This window comes from Cervus canadensis, chromosome 30 (assembly GCF_019320065.1).
Source record: "Cervus canadensis isolate Bull #8, Minnesota chromosome 30, ASM1932006v1, whole genome shotgun sequence".
Classification (NCBI taxonomy): Eukaryota; Metazoa; Chordata; class Mammalia; order Artiodactyla; family Cervidae; genus Cervus; species Cervus canadensis.
Window position 1 is genome coordinate 18,080,800 of NC_057415.1, and position 20,228 is coordinate 18,101,027.

Sequence of the window (20,228 nt, forward strand, 5' to 3'; positions counted from 1 at the left end):
GACCTAAGAAAATTCCACGGTGTGTGCCCGGTGTCAGGGTAAAGAGCATTCATGGGCCTCTCTGGGACCCCAAGCTGGCTTCCCTGCAGAGCCATCATCTGCAGCAAGGGAGATGATGGCTTCAGAGCTTGGGGTGTGAGAGCCCACTCCCTGAGAAGGGGCTGGATCAGCTAGGGTCCCAGGCTCCCACCCCAACTGGGAGTGTGTGGGAGCTAAGCCAGGCTGCTGTTGAGACCTGTTTGAGTCCACATGTGTGGCCTCAGGCCCCACTCACTGCTGGTGTATATGCTGCCCTTTCCCAGAGGCCCTGAGCTTCCAGGCGATCAGAAAGGCCAGGACATGTGTGTGCTCAGCTCAGGTGGTCCTCCCTGCCTAGGCCTGCCCAGTTTCAGTCCTTTGATTTGAGAGAAATGGATTAATTCTCATGGGGTTTTGCATTGGATGGGATGCCATGGGGCTTGTTTTTCTCATGATTGTTGTCATTTAGTCGCTCAGTCATATCTGACTCTTTGTGACCCCATGGACTGTAGCCCAGCAGGCTCCTCTGTCCATGGGATTTCCCAGGCAAGAATACTGGAGTGGTTTGCCATTTCCTTCTCCAGGGGATCTTCCCAACCCAGGTATTGAACCCAAGTCTCCTGCCTTGTAGGTGGGTTCTTTACCACTGGGCCTCCAGGGAAGCCCCTTTTTTCAGGATGGTCCCAGTTAAATTCCCTTTTGGTCCCAATTGGCTCTTGTTTTCAAGCATCATGGGGCATTTTTTTCCCCCACATGGAATTTCTACAAGTACCACAGACAGACAACCAAGGGATGGAGGCCTGTGCCCCCTGCAGCCTCCCCATCCTGGAGATGTCTGCCACCATGGTGAGGGCTGGCTCCCTTCCTAGTTCTTGAGTCATCAGGAGATTCCTGCTGCATCGATGGGGAAACTGAGGCTGAGAGAGCTCAGGTGGCTTGCTTAAGGCCACACAGCTAGGAGGCAGCAGATAGGATTAGAAGCTCCATTTGCTAATGATGGAGCCCAAGCCTGGGGTTCCTGGAAGGCTGACCATGCTAGACGGTGTCATCCAGCCAGGGCGGGGTGACTTGGCCTGAGGGAGGCAGGGCTTACATGGTCTGCTTGGCATTTGTTTGGTCCTCCAGATCTGCCTTTCAGCCCATGCTACCAGGATTGAGGTCGGAGGGCTACCTGAGCTGGTGGAGGCACATGTCAGCCCCATCTCAGACAGCGGGGCTGCAGCAGGAGGATTAGGGCTTGATTGAAAAGTGTTCTTCCTAAATCAAATGGTTGTATTCTCTTTCACGGATTACCATTTTTTGTGCAGTGTTATGCTCACAGATAGCCATAGGCGCCTTCTCTCATGGGAGTGGAGTATGGTTGGAGGCTTCTACAGAGCTGCGGGGGTACAGATTTCCTGTTCAGCATGAAGTAGTTTCTGTAGATAAAGCAGACCCAATCCCCTCAACTGCAGAGATGCCCTGGTGGTGGTGGCAGGAGGGACCCTGGCCTGGGACCCCTTTGCCGGGAGGAGAAGCCTGGCTGTGAGCCCCCTTCTGCTGGAGGGGGCTGGCACCTGGGCTGGCCCTGCACCTCTTCAGAGGTGCTTATTTTCTGGGAATGCTCTGGCTAGCTGGCACCTCAGTGACTGAATGACGCTCACCCAGGTCCCCTGTGAGCTCCATGGAGAGCTCCCGCCAAAACCGGATGAGGGCAGATGAGGCTGGTGCCAGAATTCTGCCTGGAGCTGGGACACAGGGCCTGCAGCTTGGGCTCCTGACGGAGCCTGGGCATGGCCTGTTGGGAGAGGGTGGCCAGTCTGTGGATGCACTGTGAACTGATCTGTATGTACACACGTGTGTACTCACACATGCCTGCATGTGCCTGCCGGGGCTGGCCTCCTTGGCTGCCGCAGGCAGTTCCTTTCCCAAGTCTCCCATTTGGAGTGTAGGTCAGTGTTTGATGGTCCATTTGCTCTGTTTTAAGTATTTGCTTTTTTGGAAAAAAACAGCTGAAGAAAATGGAGGAAAATATGTTAATTTCTTGTGGATGGTTTGCTGAGTGTTTACCGCCAGGGGGAAAGGAGAGGATTTTGGTATGATAATTGGAGGATTAAGGTATTATTTTCCATGCACACTGGTTAGACTTTGCTCCTTGATTCGCTGGCCCACGTGGCCAGTCTGCAGCCCTGGGCTCCAAGGCCCCTCCCTCTCAGTTGCAGCTGAGCTGGGCTGGGACCACGACGTCCAGATGGCACAGGCAGGCGGCTGGCTTCCATGCTGGCTCCCGGAGGACCCTCGTGGTGGGTGTCCTGGCCCCCACCCTCCCATCCCTGCAGGAAGTCTGGCGTTTGTCCAGGCCATGAGGCTGGGTGAGGATGCCTGAGACCTTCAGGGCCTCACCCGCAGAGCACTGGAGAGCCTGGTGCGGAGCGTGGGGGGCCATCTATCAGCTCTTGCTGGCTCTCATACTTGGCCGGGGGTGGGGGTCTGTCCTGCTCAGAAAGCATCAGTGATGATGGTGTAGCAATGATACTGCCATTACCAAACGACATGTGCTCCTGACTGGGTCCGGGCATCCCTTTGCCCTCATGGCACGGGATAGTGGGGGTTGGGAGGACACTGGGGCAGGTGGAAGGCCTGGTGGAGGGCTCCTAACTCTCCACAGCGGTCTGATCATACTTGATTTTTCCCACTGTTTGTGGCTTTGGAACCATAATCCATCCACTTCTAGCAAAAGCCCAAAACACTGCGGTCCAGTATGTCTCCGGCGGGGCTGGGGGAAGTGGTATTCATGGAGTACTGCCCAGAGAGGCGCCCGCCCGTCGCTGCCTCCTGGCTTAGGGCAGAGTCCCTGGCCTGGAGCCAGCAGTACCCCTCGCAGGACGACTTTTGTCCAAGCTTGTCTTGGTGGGCCCCCAGGAACACAGGGGACCACCTTCTGTGTCTGTGCTTCCTGGGGCCAGCTCCATCTCCCTGCACCCTCCAACCTCAGTCTTGGGAACCTTATGTCTGAGCAGGGATTTCTTCTCATTTTAATGTCTTACTAGAGATACTTCAAACACTTCTTGGAAGTGGGGGAGGGGGCGGAGACCATGCAGAACCACCAGGGTGGTTCTGTGGGGACACTTTTGGCCGCTGCTTTTGTGTTCTGGCAGCCCTGTGGGTGTGTCCATCCCCCGGGGGCACATGAGACAGGCTGGAGGGGGCCTGAGTGTCACACATGCAGGACGGGCCCGCTGCTGGGCCTCCGGGGCCTCCTGGGTCTGTGACCAGGGAGAAAGCCAAGCGGTGCCCCATTCCAGGCCCTGCTTCCTCAGGAACCAGGGGGCAATGAGAGGTATAGCCAGGCTCTCCAGAGGCTGGGGTGGGCTGTCCTGACCCAGGTGGACAAATGTCTGGGGTGATGAAGGGTGAGGGTGTGGGTGCAGGTGAAAAGACGGTGTGGGTCACCAGGGGAGATCGAGTGCCATGGGAGGGAGAGGCCTGAGCCACCCCATCTCAGGTGCTGGATGAGATGTGGGGGAAGCACCCATGACTGGGGCTTAGTGCAGGAGCCCATGGTGGGCTCAGGGGTGCACAGAGAATGGAAGAGGGAGAGGGAGGTGGCCTGGGCCCCTGGGGGGAATCTGCTTCATGATAGGAGAGATCAGGAGTACCTCTGTCTGCCCCTCCCTCGACCCCTCCCTCCACTTCCCCTCCCTCTTTTCTCTATGTATGCCCCTCTCTGTCCCAAGGCCTCCAGCCCTCCCTTCTATGTTGGGGGGGTGGGGGGCAGAGGGTAGAGGAAGCGGGTAGCTGGTCCTTTCCATGGGGAAATCATCAGCCGCCTCCGTCCTCCCCCCACGCCCTCTGCTGGCCGCTGAGTGGGAGGATGTGTGGGCCGTGGGCTGAGTGCCTGTCTCTCTGTGCCTCCAGCCAGCCCCCCGCCTCCCCCAGCACACAGGAAGCCATTCAGGGAATGCTGTCCATGGCCAACCTGCAGGCTTCCGACTCCTGCCTGCAGACCACGTGGGGTGCTGGCCAGGCCAAGGGCAGCTCGCTGGCCGCCCATGGCGCCCGGAAGAACGGGGCTGGTGGGAAGAGCGCAGGCAAGCGGTTGCTGAAGAGGGCGGCCAAGAACAGTGTGGATCTGGATGATTATGAGGAGGAGCAGGACCACCTGGATGCCTGCTTCAAGGACTCGGACTACGGTGAGCGTGCCTGTCCTGGGGGCTGGGAGCCAGACCTTCTTGCAGATGTAATCCACAGACCTTAGACGTTTCCCTTTAGAAGCATGCAACTCAGTGGTGCTTGGTGTATTCAGGGGGATGGATGTGCCGCTGTCAGCACCCCCAATTGGAGAACACTTCATCAAAGGAAACCCTGCCCTGTGCCCATTAAGAGTCAATATGCCTCCCCTGATTTACGCTGATTTATGCCAACGCATAGATTTTCCTCATCTGGATGTGTCATGTGAACACAATTGCACAGTACTTGGTCTTTGGTGCCTGGCTTCTTTCATTAGCATACTCTTTTTTTTTTTTTAACTTACAGTAACACATTATTTATTTATGCATTTTTTTTGGCTGCGCTGGTCCTCATTGGTGCATGTGGGCTCTCTCGAGTTGCGGTGAGCGGGGTCTACTCTTCTTGTGGTGCACGGGCTTCTCACTGTGGTGGCTTCTCTTGTCGTGGAGCACAGGCACACAGGTTTCAGTACTTGCCACACGCAAGCTCAATAGTTGCCGTGTGTGGGCTCTAGCGTGTGCAGGCTTTGTTAGTTGCTCCCCAGCATGTGAAACATTCTTCCTGGACCCCAAGGGTGCCTGGGCTGAATGATTTCAGAGGCCAGCTGTGCCTATGCACGGGGCAGCCACTCCGGGAGGGCTGGTGCTATGGAGCGTGCAGACAGCCCCGGGGGATGCCGGTCACAAGGTCTGCCAGCAGCCTGCAGCACCCATCCTCCTGGGGCCATACCAGAAGCTCAGTCCTTCCTCCTCTTTCCCCCTCTAGTTTACCCCTCCCTGGAGTCAGATGAGGACAGTCCTGTTTTCAAGTCCCGGTCCAAGAAGAGGAAAGGCTCGGATGACGCCCCCTATAGCCCGACAGGTAGCGCTGGGGGCTGGGAGGGGAGCTCCGTCCACACGGAATGCCAACAGTCGTGTTGCACACCCACTGGCTCTGTGGCTCAGACAGGGTGTCTGTTGCCTGTAGGAGCCCGATTGGGGTTCCACTTCAGTCCCGGGACCTCAGCCAAGTGCTCTCGCAAACATTCAAAGGCGCCCCGGCTCCTGCCGGGGGGCAGTGCAGTGTCCCTGGGGTGCGCTGGCCCTTGGCCTTGGTTCTCATCAACGAGAAACACTGGGAGGGTCCCGTGTGCCCCTGGCCCCCATCATGGCAGCCAACAGAGTGAGGTCTGGTTCCCCTAACACGCTCCCTTCCTGACCCCTCCCTTCCTGCTGGTGTAGGGCAACCAACCCCACATGAAGTTGGGGCTCTTGCTGACCTTCCCCAAAATGTGACTTGTCCCTGGGCTTCAGGGGCAGATGAGGGCAAGGCTGGGAGATCCGGGAGGGCGCTCAGGTGCTGGGTGGCGACTCGAGGTAGGCTGACCTTCTTTCCTGCAGCGCGGGTCGGCCCATCGGTGCCAAGGCAAGACAGGCCTGTGCGTGAGGGGACCAGAGTGGCCTCCATTGAGACTGGGCTGGCAGCTGCTGCAGCCAAACTGTCCCAGCAGGTGAGGAGAGCGTCCCCGCCTGGGCTTAGGCTCCCCCCGATGCCTTTGTGCCCCCCACTGTCATGCACGGGGATCACCCAGACTGGGGCTGTCACAGCCTTGGGGACATTTGGGTATTGCTGACCCTGGTTCCTTCAGGTTCCCAGGTCCACGCTAGTGGGAAGCAGAGAAGCTGAGAACTGGTGTCAGATGCCCCATGGCAGCTCACAGTGGGGTGGCGGGGAATGGGGGGTTAGGGAGATGGGGGAGGGGGCCCATACTACATGTCCACCAGTAGGTAAGCTCAGATTGGGCATGAGTGCTGATGCCATGTCCTGCACATCCCCATGTCCAGGACGGCCTGCCTCACAGAGTGGGGCCTGGTGGCCTCTCCACAGACCCCCGTACTGTTCTGGGGGGCTGGTGGTGGCTGGAGGTGGGCTCGGGCATGGTCCAGCCCTTTCTGCTCCTGCAGTGCTGCCTTGCTTAGCTCCATGGGAGAAGACTTGTCCACAGTAGACCAGGCTGCTCCCAGGCTGCAGGCTGCTCCCCAGGGTCTGAGGTCTGGCCAGCCCTGTGGGGTGACACATCTGCATGCTTTGTTCAAAGGAGGAGCAGAAAAGCAAAAAGAAAAAGAACACCAAAAGGAAGCTGGCTCCCAACACCACCTCCCCCTCTGCCTCCGCCTCTGCCGGCACCACCTCGGCCAGCACCACCTCGGCCAGCACCACCTCGGCCTCCACCACCTCGGCCTCCACCACCTCGGCCTCCACCACCCCGGCCTCCACCACCCCAGCCTCCACCAGCACGGCCAGCAGCCAGGCCTCACAGGAGGGCAGCTCACCCGAGCCCCCGCCAGAGTCCCACAGCAGCAGCCTGGTCGACCACGAGTACACAGCAGCCGGCACCTTCGCTGGGGCCCAAGCCGGCCGTGCCTCTCAGCCCATGGCCCCTGGGGTCTTCCTCACGCAGAGGAGGCCCTCCTCATCATCCCCCAACAACACCGCTGCCAAAGGTACCTTGCTTGTCGACCCTGAGTGGCCTGTGAGTGACCACAGGTCTCTGTCCCTGCAGCCATGGGTTTCTGGGGCCAGGCCCTCAGTCAGTGTGTGAGAGAAATGGCTCCTTTCAAGACGTGAGACCTCTGGTTACTCACCAGGGGGGTTCTGGGTACCTTGGAGCTAGGTCCATTCCTTTAGACTACCAGGGCCTTGGCTTTGGGTCCTGGCCTGGAGACAGTGTGGGTGATGGTTTGCTGAGGGTTCACTGGGAGTGGCCTAAGGTGGCCCAGGCTCCTCCGTGTGATTTAGGGGTGGAACAGCTGGCTGGGTCCTGTGGTATCCCCACTGTCACCCCAGGCCCGCTGCGCCCTGGCCGTGAGCCCCAGCCAGCCATGGACATGGGGAATGTGGCTGTAGGTAGCCCTAACGCCATCCCTAGACTGTCCCTGCTGCACATGCCATGCCCTAGCCCCTTGTCGACATGGCCGCTGAGTGGGGCATCTTGTGGACAGTTGATGGTTTTGGAGGGATGCAGAGCTCCCTGTCCTTGGGCATCGCACGCCCATCTTACAGAAAGGGTGTGGGCTCAGTGAGGGATTACAGACCCGCATCCCATGTGCTGCTCCTCTCACTTACCTGTCTTTTTTGTGTCTCCACCTCCCCCAGGAAAACGTACAAAAAAGGGCATGGCCACTGCCAAACAGAGGCTGGGGAAAATTTTGAAAATTCATCGGAATGGAAAACTGCTCCTTTAAAGTTTGGAAAGCCAGGATCCTTCTGCTCCACTCAGGACCCCCGGAGCCCCGCTAGAACATCAGCCCCCAGGAGGGTGGCCTTGCTGCCTCACCCAGGGAGGGCCTGGCCTCCTCCCAGCAACCACCCCCCTCACATGAGCATCTGTTGCTTCAGCAGGCGGAGCTCGCCAACGTGGATGGACAGACGTCCTTTCTCAAGTCGCTTAGAGTGACCAGTTCCCGAAACATGGCCCCGCCCATTTGAGGACCATTCCAGTTTCAGGACAGCCTCCAGGCATCCCCGAGCATGGGTGTGATTGCAGGGCCTCTGCAGCCCTGCTGGGAGCATGAGTCCTTCAAGGAAGGAGGAGTGAGCCAATGCTCACCAGGCCCAGAGTCTGAGCTGGCCACAGACTGGTAGCCTCCAGAGGCTTAAAAAAAGGCAAAGAACACTAGAGAGGAAGAGGAGGAGAAATCGGGGTGTGTGTGTGCCCCCCTTCTCTTCCCAAGTGATTCTCAGACAAGTCCAGAGAGTGTTCGGTCCGGTTAGGAGAGGAGCCTCTGTGCTCCCCGGATAGTGGGTGGTGGGCCGGATGGTGGGTGTTGTGCCCTGAATGTCTAGGGCATTTCTTGGGGCCGGCTGGGGCTGGCAGCAGGGTCGGTGTGTCAGTGGGGGCGAACTGGAGCCATCATGGGGTCCCCGGGGAAGGGCTCGGGCCCAGCCACAGTGTGGCACCCCGGGGGCCCAGGCTAAGCCACGTGGGTGGGCCTCATCCAGCCTGACCATCTATACTCCGAGAAGCACTTCCCAGCCAAAGCACTCCGCCATGTGCCTGGTGGGGCAGGTGGTGGCCGGGTGGCCCAAGGACTTGGGGGCCAGGCACTTCTATCTTGTCACTTGTTGACGTTTGGTGTCGAGTGCATGGGTGGCTCCTGGACCACGTGTCTGCCCATCGACACGGAGGGGCTGGATTTGTTTCTCAGGCAATCCTGTATTTTAATTTTAGATGTATTTCCTGAAGCATATTTTTCATAGAATGTAGCGTGTAAATAGCTTTTTAAATAACTTCTTTTTTATAAGAGTAAAAGTATCTTTAGGAATTTCTTTCTATAGAGTCCTTCATTAACATTTATACGAGTTTTTTGCCGAGTATGATGAACAGTTGGGTTTCCGATGCTTTTCCTTTTCCTTCTTTCTTTGTATTATTATGGTTATTATTATTATTTTTTCTTTTAGGAACTAAGGTATTGCCTGAAAAACAAGTGATGTTTGTGCAGCCTTATATCTGTCTTTACAGAAGCAAACAGTACACAAAAGATCTATTTCAGACACATTTGAAGAGGAATCTTCAACTTGAATACCAGCTCTTTCTTTCCTTCTTGTTGATGAAGGGGGTGGGGGTACAGTTATTTTACTAGCACCTTGTGAAGTGTTTCTGTGTTTTGTGATGCTGTAATTTATTAATGTTTGTAGCTTTTTATATTTGTACATTTCTTATGAGCTTTGTTTATATGCCCATCCCTGGGTGTTCTGTCCATGAGGAGAGGCAGCTTCGTGTGGGCCTTGCCATTCTTGCTCATCCTGTTTGGGGGACACAGCCCCAGGGCCCAGAGGCTGGAAGGGGCGAGCCTCACGGGGCCCTGACTATTCTGACTCAGCGTTTTGAAGGTTTCCTTTCCTGTCCTTGTTGAACATTTATATAATCTAACCTGGCCATCAAGCTGTTCTCTCTCTTCCTCTCTTTTATTTTTTTAATTTTATTATTATTATTTTGGCAACATGTACATTTCTAACAAAGTTTATTGTGGCTATTAAAGTGTTTTATTTCCCAATTCATATTACTCTTGTATCAAGTCCATGAGGTCTAAGGTAACTTAGATCAAAGTTTTAAAAGAGTAAAAATATTTCCGGTTTTGTACAGAACCATGTCTTTGTCGTTTCTGCCTCGTTCGCTGTTGTCCACTCTGCAGTGAAGATGGTGGGGGTCTCGGACACTGGGGAGAGGAGTGGACCAGTGTGGTGGGCTGCGTTTGAGGGTGGGCAGTCAGGCCAGGCCCCCTAGCCAGGCCCAGGCCCTGGCTGCCAGCATTCCCCATGGAAAGCCCTTGGGTTGCCCATAGGGCATATGTACTGTCCTGTACCCCAAAGCTACAGCACCCTGAGCCAGCCTGTAGGAGCAGGCAGAAGAGACCCTCGGTCAGCGTGGGCAGCCTTTGAGACCCTGGCGATACCAGCCCCAGCGCCAAGCATCCTCAGGTGCCTATACATTCTGTGTCTCAGTGTTCACAGGCATGCAGTTTAGTGAGTCCAGTGACAGGCACCCGAGAGTGTGTGCAGGATTTCAGTCTAAATCTGATGTTATTTACAACGGATGAACAAAAGCAGACTTCCCCCTCCCCCCAATCCCACCCTAACAGATGCACAGTGAAGGGCACAGTGCCCTTCAAAGATTAGGGAGAAAGAGCAGCTAGCCAGAGGGGACTGCCACAGAGGAGACGTTGGGCTCACACAGGGGCTGCCCCAGCTGCCTGGCATCTCAGACTTTGCTGGGCCCTGGGATGCAGTGTTCAGCTGCACAGCCTGAATCCGCTCTGCTGGACACCACAACTGTGGCCTCTGCACACCCCCAGGTTGGGCACTCACCCTGTCTGGCAGCTCTCCTATCCCTGCCCAGATCCAGCCAGATTTTGTCCTATGGCTCCCCAAGAGGTCCCCACACCCTCATCCCATAGCCGCTGAGAGACCATGCTGAGCCCTGGGCTGTTCTGAGCATCCTGCCCACCCCCAGGACTGGCTCTGGCTGCCCAGCCTCTGAGTTGGAGTCCTTGAGGCTGAGTTATCTGGGTGCTCCTTGGGCCTCCCTACCCCAGCATGGCTGTGGGGATTGTGTCTTCAGAGGGCCACCTGAGACCTGGGGCCCTGGGCTTGGGGAGGGCTCCCAGAAGGTGCCCATAGTCTCTTTCCTGGCCGTAGGCCCTGTCCTGGGCTGTACCCACATCGTCCTGGGGCAGCCTGGCCTGGTTTTGCCCTGGGCCCTCGCTGTGACCCCAGCAGTCCACATGTCCAGGAATGACTGTAGGCGGACCCAGGCTGTGCTTTTCTCGGTATGCCTGTAGCGGGGGCAGCAAGGGGCCTGTGTTGCTCCATGCTTGGTGCTGACTGGCCCTGCTGGGGTCTTCTCATCTCCATGCAAGGCCACTGAGAAAGCTCCCTGCCTGGCCCCACGGACCCAGCCCCTCACTTGACAGATAAACTAAGGCTCAGACTGAAGCCCTCCGTGGATGAGACTTGAGTGCTCCGGGATCGTCCCTTGCTCAATCATTATTTCTCAACCTCCTGGCAACAGGTGGCTGGCCATGTAGGTGGAACACCACCATCGTATCAAGGCAGCTCCAGGGGGCCACAGGATACTGGAAGCAGGGTCCTGGAGAGCCATCTGACCAGCAACAAACTTCTCAAAAGGAAAAGTAAAAGGTTGCGTGTTAAGCCTCTGAGATGCTGGAGCTGTTTGTTTGTTATTGCAGGCTGCCCTGGCTCTGCCTGAGACTCGCGAGTGGCTGGTGTCCTGTGCACTGAACATAGCATAAATAACAAATTGCCTCAACTCAACTTACAAATTTGAGCTGAATTTTGCAGTCATTTTCCTGAGCACCTATTGAGTTCCAGGCTTCATGTTGAGAAACTTACAGAGGCTTCATCAGGGTCGATTTTGCCAAGGGGAAATTTTGCCTCACCTGGGACTCACAGTCACCTGCTCCCTTGTGCAGTAGGACAGTCTGTGATGAGACATCCATGGTGTCGTCTTACACTCCAGGTGAAAGAAGGGAGTTTGGGAGGTTCCCTGGAGCAGCCCATGAGATGAAAATGTCTTCAGCAACACAAGCAAAGGCCTCAGGGCAGGTGACCAGACCTCAGGGTGATCAGATGGTGGGAGGGGGGGCAGCAGCTGGCTCAGAGCCGCGGAGGGTGTCCACACAGTAGGGATGTGGCAGGCCCTGCAGGGGAGCAAGCAGCCTGCTGCAGGAGGCTGAGGAAAAGGGGATTACTTTCCACCTGGGCTCCTGTCCCCCTAGGGTCCCGCTCCTTCTAGGGCTCCCTCCCCTTCTGACATCTCCCCCCGCCACCCCCCTCTACCCTTGTGCCCATCAGGCACATGTTACCATTGTTCAAGTGGAAAGGGAGCTCAGCACCACCAGCAGCCCAATCTGCTTTGCATGGTCCTGCCTAGATGCTCAGCCTTAAACCCACCCAGGGCCAGTCCCCAAACTTGCAGGAAAGGGTCCCGTGTGGTGCCTTGGGGCAATACTGAGAGTGACCACCAGGGGGCAGGGGAGGGCCAGGAACGACCTGTCCTCCAGCGACAGCAACGTGAATTCATTTAGTGCTAGGTGTCCTTCAGGCAAGACCCTGGGGCTGATGGCGGAAGGGACTGATGTGGGCAAACAGAAGTTACCAGCATGCTGTGAGGGTTGGGAGGGAGATGATAATAATCGGTTCACCTTGGTCCTGAACTATTTAAGCGCTGGATGTGCCGGGGCCTGTTTAAGTATCTGGTATATATTATTAGCACATTCACGCCTCACAACTGTCCTCTGACGAAGGTCCTACAATTGTCTCTGTCTCACCAAGGGGGACGCTGAGGTACAGGCTCACAGCTGGTGGAGCTAGGGTGCAAGTCAAGTCCAGGGAGGACAGTTACAGGGCCCCTGAGCTTATGAGAGACACCCTGCTGCAGACTCCCCAAGATGGCAGGAGAAAGAGCTGTGCCAGAGGAGAAAGGAGCGACTGTTCAAAGGCCCCGAGGTGGGGACAAGGGGAAGTCCCATCTCTGAGGATGGATGGAGTAGAGGATGAGCAGAGGGGAGGGGACAGAAATCAGGCAGGGCAGCAGTTTTCTTGCCTGACTCTCTGCTCCATCACAGGGGTCTCCCCCTTTCCCAGTCTGCACAGAGACCTTCAAATCCCCCCTCCCCAAACCCCATGTTCCCCTCTGGACCCAGCCCACCCTCCCTCTGTGCACAGCCCTGAACAAGGAGCCCTCTTTGCAGATGAGGACCCTGAGGCAGGTCTTCTGTTGGACATGTGGCTACCGGGGGTCTCTGCTTCCTTGCCCATGGTTCTGGGAGGCTGCACAGTGTGTGGGAGAAAGAGTGAAGAGTGCTTACCATCCAAGGTTTAAAGAAAAAGATGCTGCTGATATAAAACTTACGACTGTGTTCCCAGCCCTGTGGGGAAAAAAACCCTTAGCAGTAAGGATAATGGTACATAAAATTCATGTCAAAGACATTAGATGCTGGTGCTGAATTCCATGGGTTTCATGTTGTGATTATGCTGCCAGTGTGGTACACTTTCCTGAGTGCCTACTGTGTGCTGGACAGAATGCCATGCAGTTTCCCAATACTAACCGCTTACCACAGCCCCCCTACACCTCAGGTTTGGGTCCTGGGGCTGGGAGGCCTTTCTGAGAGGTGACCTTTGGGCAGAGCCCAGAGATCGTGGGGGAAGAGTGCCAAGGCCAAGTGAACAGTAGAGCAAAGGCCCAGGGACAGGATCAGGCTTTGTGAGGAACCGTGGGGATGGTGTGAGTGGAGAGCTTGGCAGGGCCTGGGTTCCAGCAAGGCTTCTTCTGCCCCAGTCCTTGGTCCAGGTTGTGTCCTCTGCCATGAGTGGCTGTATTTCTGACCCAAGGAGCCCATGGAAGACCTCACCTCGCCTGGCTGTGGAAACTTGGGGCTGGCTTCAGCTTCTTCATCTTGAGTGACCGATATCTCAAACCCACACAGAAATTCCATGGGGCCGACTTCTCCCTATGGGTCACCATTCCCACCTGGCCCTTTGCTGGAGCACACTCCTGTCTTCCACCTGCCTGACCCGGCAGCCTGTTGGCTGTGTTGTCTCAGGCAGGTCACTTCCCCTCTCTGGGCCTCTTCTTCCATCAGCCTTCCTGATGATGAGGAGAGGGATGAAGCCGGAAGCTGGAGATAAAGGGGTGGAATGTCCCCACCTGGTCTCCCCCAGATCTTCTCTGCTATGGCCTGCAGACAACTGCCCACTCAGGAGGGAAGCTGCAACAGGACAGAAGACACAGCCAGGCCTCAGGTGGCCAGGCCTGGCCCGAGGGGTCTGCCAATGGACAGGCCATGCACACCCCGACTTGCAGAGGTGTGTGGAGCAGAGGCTGCGCCCTGGGCTGGCTGTGAACCCAGGTGGTTGTGTCGATGCTCAATTAAATGTTTGCTCACTTCCAGCTTGCAGTCTCCTTCCCATACTTTGGAGCGGATCCTTGCTTCTCACGACTCAGGGTTTTGCGTCCCCAGAGTGCTTTGGATGGAGGGACGCCGGGCGGGGCTGCGGAGCTGAGGAAGGGTGGTGGTGGGAGGGGTGCTCTGTGGGCTGTCGGGCAGCCTGACAAATGGGCTCCCTCCTTAGCCGCTAGCCCGCCTTTCCCAGGCCGAGTCCCATCGGCTGCCTCATCCAAACATCCCAGGGGATGCCACCTCGGCAGAAAAATGATGCTGTTCCATTAACATCTGACACGGATTTGCAGGCCCCAAACAGACGAGCGTGCATGTAAACACCCGGCCTAGCTGGGCCCTCGCCCGGCTCAAAGCGGGATCCTCGTAATTAATTGTCCGCCTGCCGGCCCACCGGCCTGAACCCACACTCCAGCCAGTGTTATTTCAATCCCTCCTGCCACCCCCGCTCCCAAGCTGCATTCACCAAACGGCGGCTGTGCTGGAGCTTGTAGGAAGGAGAATGGAGATGGCCTTGGCGCTGCAGGCCTCGGCTTCCTCCCTGCAAAATAGAGGCGTCGTCCTCGCCTCTGCGACGGTCAGGGGAATGGGGCCCCTGTGCCTGGCTCATGTTGGGCCAGAGCACCCGCACACCCACAGGCACGCTGCCTCGGCTGCCTGGCCCGAGTGGATCAGGTGCTAAGCGAGCAGCTTCCACAGGTCAATGGGGTCTCCCACGCCCCGGATGTACACTCAACGTGCCTGGCATTGCCGCTTATCTTTTCTCCTCATTTTGACTGATTTAGTAAGTATGTAAAACTACATGTGTTACAACATGTGATTTTTTTACCCTGAAGAGGGCGGATTTTTGTAGACTGCTGTTCTAGAATGTGGTCTCCAATCAGTCTGTATAGGTACACCACAAATACTTCTGCTTTTCAAAGAGAAATAGCGTATGAATGGGCTACACATTTTGTAGAGTAAGCTTTGGTCTGCCACATTTATCTTTCCTTCCTTTTTTGGTTCACTTCTCTTAGAGTTTAGGAAAACTGCATGATTTTGCCTGTCATGGGGTCTCAGGGACTCCTTGCTCTGCACCTGCAGCTGATGGAGATGCCACCTCTAGGAGCTGCAACATGGGGGCAGATATTTTACCTCTGATGGAGTCATAGGGATAAACCAATGCCAGGCTCACAGATAGGTTCCTGCAATGTGTTCTGAGGTCAGTATCTTCGCTCAAGTGTCATTTACTTCACCTCTAAATCTGGGGGAAAACCCAGTCTTATTTTCTTATCCTTTTCTTTTTGGACCACCTAACTGTGATCCGCTGTGGTGAACTGTAATGACCAAGAGTTAAGATCCTGAGTCTATCCTCCATTGACATACAGGCATTTGTGACCCATATCACATAGAAGGTTATTGGTGGCTTTCTCTCAGTGGCTGCGGATTAAGCCCTGGAAAGTTTATTGGTGTCTGTTCTCTGCTCTTTCCACGGGGTTACCAGGAGAAGTGTCAGGGTTAGGAGATGTGTGTGTGTGTGTGTGTGTGTGTGTGTGTGTGTGTGTGTGAGTGTGTGTGTGTGGCGGGAGAGGTTCCTTGAGAAGGAGACATCTGGGGGTGTGTGTGGCAAATGTGAATAAGGATGCTTTCTGGGGAATTTTTTCTTTTTTCCTCTCTGTTTCATCCATTCTGACTCAGACCATACAGTTTTCGTGCTTGCAGCTTTAGGATGTATTTCCAATCTCTCAGACCTTCCCTTTGCTTCTTGAATTACTGTGCTACAATCTGTGAAGCAGTTGTGAAGGTGGGGAAAGGTGTCCTCCAGTTACAGTCTCCACTCGGGAAGGAGGGGTGCCCTCCCTGTCTGTTCAAACCCTCCCTCCTCCTCTCCCCAGATGCAGACATTCTCTGGGCTTAGCTCTCCAGGCTCCACCCTGCAGTCTTCTGGAGGACCCTCAGCTGCGCTCACTCAGCTGCTCTAGACTCTCATTTCTCACTGCCTTGGGCTTCAGAGGTCCTTTCTGTCCTTCTGCCAACACGCTTAGATGGGTTGGTTCTGGCTCCATCAGGTCTCATGGCCCTGCTGGCCCCACCTTAGCCTTCCCCAGAATGCCTTGCACCAGCCCTGCATTGACTCTGTTTCCCTGATTCCCTTCTTCACAGTCCCCAAATTCAGCCCCAAACACTACCTCCTCTGGTCAGTCTTAAGCTCAGCCGCTGTCTGCCTGCAGTATCCCCACATCCCAGGCCTTCCATCCTTTCATGCCTCAACTCCTAGAGCCCCATCAGGGGTGCTCTGTGTGGTCAAATGGACCCCCTCCTGACCTATTTCACTCTAGAAGGTAGTTTATGTACTTGATGTGGGCCCTGGAGCCATGGGGAGCCCCTGGTCCAGGGCAGGCAAGGGTACCGGTGGCAGGTAGATGGTGGGAAAGCAAGGTGGATCAAGGACCCTAGAGAAGGGAGGAAACAGAAAGGAGGGAGGGGGACAAAAGAGGACTTTGAGAAGAGGGGTATTCAAATAGGGGGAGGGAGCTTACAAGGAAGGGCGCTCCAGACGGAGAAGCTCATGGAGTGTGTGGAACAAGGGCTATTAATTCCTGCCCTGCAGGGGTGGATTAGGACAAGCAGCCAGGGCAGCCCTTCTGGGACCTGGGGTTATCACTGCTTCCTCTTGTAAGGCTGCTGGTGATTCATGGCCTGAGGGCTGATGGGCAGGTGGTCAGGGGCATGGTTAGGCCAGCAGGGAGGGGTCATAGACATTCCTATTGTGGTGGACCGGGCTGACCTGTGCAGGCAGGACCAGGCTCCTGGGAGCCTGGGTGGCAGAGTGCGAGATCCCCTAGCTATAGCCTGGGAGCCCACTTCAGACAAGTGCTGTCTGGCCTTCAACCCCACACCCCTGATACCTCTGGTGGGGCATGAACATCTTCCTGGATTCTCTGACTCACTCTTAAACTTGGCTGAACTCAGAGATCTGGAACTTGCCCTCTTAGGCTGGCTCTGGAAGGACTGGAGAGGAGGTACTCTGGGGCTTATGTCATAAACCAGGTCCAAGAGGAGGAGCCCTGCAGCTCTGGGGCAATTTTTCCTATCCCCGTTTTCTGGTGGTCCACTGGGTGACTGAAGCCATGTGGTGCAAATGACATGGATGTTCTTGGTCACCCATTTAAAAGTGGGGGCTGCTTCTAGAAAGCATAACCCAGGCCTATAGGGGAAATAGATCATGCTCTGCTGGGAAGTCCTGTGGGGCTCAGGTAATGGGAGCATTGTGATTTGAGAAAGGTGGTGTAGGGACATATCACTGTGTTGGAGGCTCCCTCTGGAAGCAAAGGTGGAGAATGAGAGGTGGCAAAGGGATCAAGAAGAAGGGAGGTGGCCACAAAGCCTGAGATGGGACCAAGGCCAGAGTCATCAACAGGACAGGGTGGTTTCAAGAGCCACCTGGCCCTCCCAAGACCCCCAAGAAACTTAGAAAATGTCTAGTTAGGAGAGGTGAGATCTATTGAGAAAACAGATCTTCCACCCTTTGGAACAGTGCTGACCAATAAACTATTTTCAATGGAGAAAATGTTCATATAGTACAGTTAAACACTTGAAATATGGCTAGTGTGGCTGAGTTTTGAATTCTTACTTTTTATTTACTTTTACTTTTAAGTTTACATTTAAATGGCTATGTGAAACAATTACATAGAAAATGGAAAAATATAAAGAAAATTAATGAACTCCCAATTTGGTTCTTTGTAAAGATCAATAACATTGATAAATCTCTAGCAGGAAAGGTAAGAAAATGGAGAAGATACACATTTTCAATATAAGAGTGAAAGGATGGTCATTACTGCTGATCTTGCAGTCATTAAAAAAAACAACAAAAGCATGTATGATCAACTTTATATAAATTTTTGACAACTGCCATAACATGGACAAATTCCTTGAAAGGCACAAACAACCAAAATTGATGTAAGGAGAGAAAATCTGGATAGTCTTCTGTGTGTAAAATTTTTTGAATTAATAATTAAAAAGCCCCCATTAAAAAAAAAAAATTCCAGGCCCAGATTGCTTTACTAGTGAATTCTAATGTCTAGAAATTTATCCATATGTATATGGTTTATTGATTTCTAACAAAGTTACCAAGGCTTTGATATGAATTCAAATTCACTATGAAAAGAAAATTCACTATGAAAAGAAAACTCTTTTCAACAAATGGTACTGGACAAACTAGATGTCTACCAGGAAAAAAAGGACTTTGATCCTTACCTCATTCACACTCAAAAATTAAGGTCAAAAGGATTAGAGACCTTAAAATGATAAAACTATACATCTTTAAGAAAACATAGGAGAAAACCTTCATGACATTGAATAGGTAAAGATTTTTTAGAAAGGACAAAAAATAATTTAAAAATTGGCAAATTGAATTATATCAAAATAAAAATGTTTTGCTTTCTGTAAGTTTCCACTAAAAAAATAAAAACCAAGCCATATGAAAGATATAAACATTCAGATTCAAGAAGTTGAGTGTTTCCAAATAAGATGAATCCAAAGAAATCCATACCAACCAGACACGTCAGAGTTAAACTTGTGAAATGCAAAGACAAAGGAAAAATTTTATTTATTAAAAATATTTATTTTGGGGCCACACTGCATGGTTTGTGGGGTCCTAGTTCCCTGACCAGGGGTTGACTCCAGGCCTCAGCAGTGAAAGCACAGAGTCCTAACCTTTTGACCACCAGGGAATTCCCTAAAGAAAAAATAATTTTAAAATTCAGAAAAATATTTCAGTGGGTTTTGTCATACATTGATATGCATCAGCCATAGAGTTACACATATTCCCCATCCTGATCCCCCCTCCCACCTCCCTCTCCACCCGATTCCTCTGGGTCTTCCCAGTGCACTAATAAAAAAAATAAATAAATAAAAAATAAAAATTAAAAAAAAAATTCAGAAAAATAAATACAATAAAGAAAGTCTAGGAACTTCCCTGGTGGTTCATTGGTTAAGAATTTGCCTTCCAATGCTGGGGATGCAGGTTTGATCCCTGGTCAGGGAACTAAGATCCCACATGTCACAGAGCAACTAAGCCCATAAGCCACAGCTAGAGAGCCCTCCGGCAGGACCACTGAAGTCGACGTGTTCTGGAGCCCACATGCTGCAACTTCTGAGCCTGTGCATCACAACTAGAGAGTCCATGCCCTACAATCAAGTATCCCAGGTGCCGCAACTAAGACTTGGTGAGCCAAATAAATAAATGTTTTTAAAATGTTTAGATTGAAGAGAGGCTTCTGCACATCACTCAGACTGGTAAAATAGCTATACCACTAGGCTGTGATAAGTAGTATCTGGTGTGGTAATACCGTGAGCCACCACTAATGAAACTATACAGATCAATGTATTTAAAGTTATTTAAAACTATTGTAAATAAGTCTGGTTAGCCTTATTACTTAAAAAAGTAATCTCAGAAATGTTCAAATAACCTATCGGAAGCCGAGAAAAAATAAACAGAGGGATAGATACAAAAGGAACAAACAGAAAATAACAATGAAATGACAGATTTAAGCACTAACATGTCAGTAATTGCTCTAAATGTAAATGATACAAGTACATCAATTAAAGAGACAGATATTGATAAAGTGATAAAAATGTTCCAATTATAAGCTCTCATCAAGAAATTCACTTCATATATCTTTCCATAAACATTATAAGGTAGGGATGAGACTATTCTATGAAATTAAGAAACAGTTTACCTAAACAAGATATCTCCTTGAATACAAGGCCACCTCACTTCTGGTAGATGAAACATCTGGAAGCAGGGCCAAAGTTTTGTTCAGAAAACCCTTCTGAGTTTATCACGTTAAATATACAAATGACTGATATGCATTTGTTTGCACTGGAGGACAAGACAGCAGAGACCATAAAATATTGATCAGAGCCATAAAAAGAGAAAAAGAGGAAAAAATAAGTCTCTTTGTGACATTAAATTTAAATAATGTGTTTTTTCAAGTTAATGGGAACTGTATACATATTGACTTCCTATAGGGTCATCTATAAGCCAGTAACATATTCAGTATAATCTGTCCAGCATAATGACTTGGGTTTCAAAGAAATTGATCTCTTTTTTTATTCACAGCAAACAGAATAAAACTTATCTCATGAATTAAAAAAAAAATCACTTCAAACATAATGGCGTAGATAGGTTGAAAGTGAAAGAATGGAAAAAGACATATACATTCCAAGCACCAATTTTAAAAAGGATGAGTGACTATGTTAATATCACATAGAGTAGAATTTAGAGCAAAGAAAATTCCTAGGAACAAAGAGGAACATTACATAATAATAGAAGCACCAATAATCCACTAAGAAGATACAGCAATTAAATATTATGCATGAAACAACAATTCTCTCATGTGAATTGATAGAGATGAAAGGAGAAATAAACAAAGCCATAATTATGCTTGAGAATTCAACATCTCACTCTCAGCAGTGAGAGAACACAGAATATATTACCAAGCAACAACAGAATACACATTCCTTTCAAACAGCCGTGGGATGTTTACCAAGATAGGCTAT

The 20,228-nt window shown here is 52.4% G+C and overlaps 1 protein-coding gene across 3 annotated transcripts in view; it reads left to right on the top strand.

Annotated features, from left to right (window-relative positions):
* Window positions 1-9,354, top strand: part of PHF2 (PHD finger protein 2) — an 82,588-nt gene extending 73,234 nt beyond the window's left edge. For 2 of the 3 annotated variants that reach the window (XM_043453145.1, XM_043453147.1), the window contains exons 18-22: window positions 3,916-4,190; window positions 4,993-5,088; window positions 5,607-5,716; window positions 6,305-6,710; window positions 7,363-9,354. In XM_043453145.1, coding sequence (XP_043309080.1) covers window positions 3,916-4,190; window positions 4,993-5,088; window positions 5,607-5,716; window positions 6,305-6,710; window positions 7,363-7,451 — 976 coding nt within the window. In that variant the 3' untranslated portion in view covers window positions 7,452-9,354. The remainder of the gene's footprint in view (window positions 1-3,915; window positions 4,191-4,992; window positions 5,089-5,606; window positions 5,717-6,304; window positions 6,711-7,362) is intronic. The other variant, XM_043453146.1, reaches the window with a different exon arrangement.
* The last annotated feature ends 10,874 nt before the right edge of the window (window positions 9,355-20,228 follow it).